Below are 593 nucleotides of genomic sequence, written 5' to 3'. Positions count from 1 at the left end.
GTACATTGATTATCTGATGACGTGGGTTCAAGACCAGTTGGATGACGAGACCCTGTTTCCTTCTAAAATAGGTACCTGCTGCAGAGATATTTTAGTTTCATTGAGATGCTAATAAAAATTGTTTTTTTGTGGTTTATATATATATACATACAGTGGTGTGAAAAAGTGTTGGCCCCCTTCCTGTTTTTTAAATTTTTTGCATATTTGTCACACTTAAAAGATTCAGATCATCAAACTAATTTTAATATTACACAGATAATGCAAAATGCAGTTTTTAAATGATTATTTATTTTATTAAGGGAAAAAAGCTGTCCAAACCTGCCTGGCCCTACGTGAAAAAGTAATTGCCCCCTAAATTTAATAACTGGTTGTGCCACGCTTTGCAGCAACAACTGCAATCAAGTGTTTGCGATAACTGGCAATGAGTCTTTCACATCGCTGTGGAGGCATTTTGGCCCATTCTTCTTTGCAGAATTGTTTTAATTCAGCCACATTTGAGGGTTTTTGAGCATGAATGGACTGTTTAAGCATCTCAATCAGATTTAAGTCCGGACTTTGATTTGGCCACTCCAAAACCTTAATTTAGTTTTTCT

General features: G+C 35.6%; 1 protein-coding gene across 3 annotated transcripts in view; it reads left to right on the top strand.

The window, feature by feature from the left end:
* LOC107584591 (MOB kinase activator 1B-like) overlaps window positions 1-593 on the top strand; it is a 21,044-nt gene that overhangs the window by 3,557 nt on the left and 16,894 nt on the right. For 2 of the 3 annotated variants that reach the window (XR_001609157.1, XM_016271304.1), the window contains exon 5: window positions 5-71. The exons of the other annotated variant lie outside the window; for it this stretch is intronic. Coding sequence is in view for 1 of the 2 variants with exons in the window: in XM_016271304.1 (XP_016126790.1) it covers window positions 5-71 (67 nt within the window). In the remaining variant the exon portion in view is untranslated. The remainder of the gene's footprint in view (window positions 1-4; window positions 72-593) is intronic. 3 annotated transcript variants of the gene reach the window in all.

Source organism: Sinocyclocheilus grahami, unplaced genomic scaffold (genome assembly GCF_001515645.1).
Source record: "Sinocyclocheilus grahami isolate Dianchi unplaced genomic scaffold, SAMN03320097.WGS_v1.1 scaffold61.1, whole genome shotgun sequence".
Classification (NCBI taxonomy): Eukaryota; Metazoa; Chordata; class Actinopteri; order Cypriniformes; family Cyprinidae; genus Sinocyclocheilus; species Sinocyclocheilus grahami.
The sequence above is the reverse complement of the archived record's forward strand: the minus strand, read 5'-3'. Positions and strand labels throughout refer to the sequence as shown.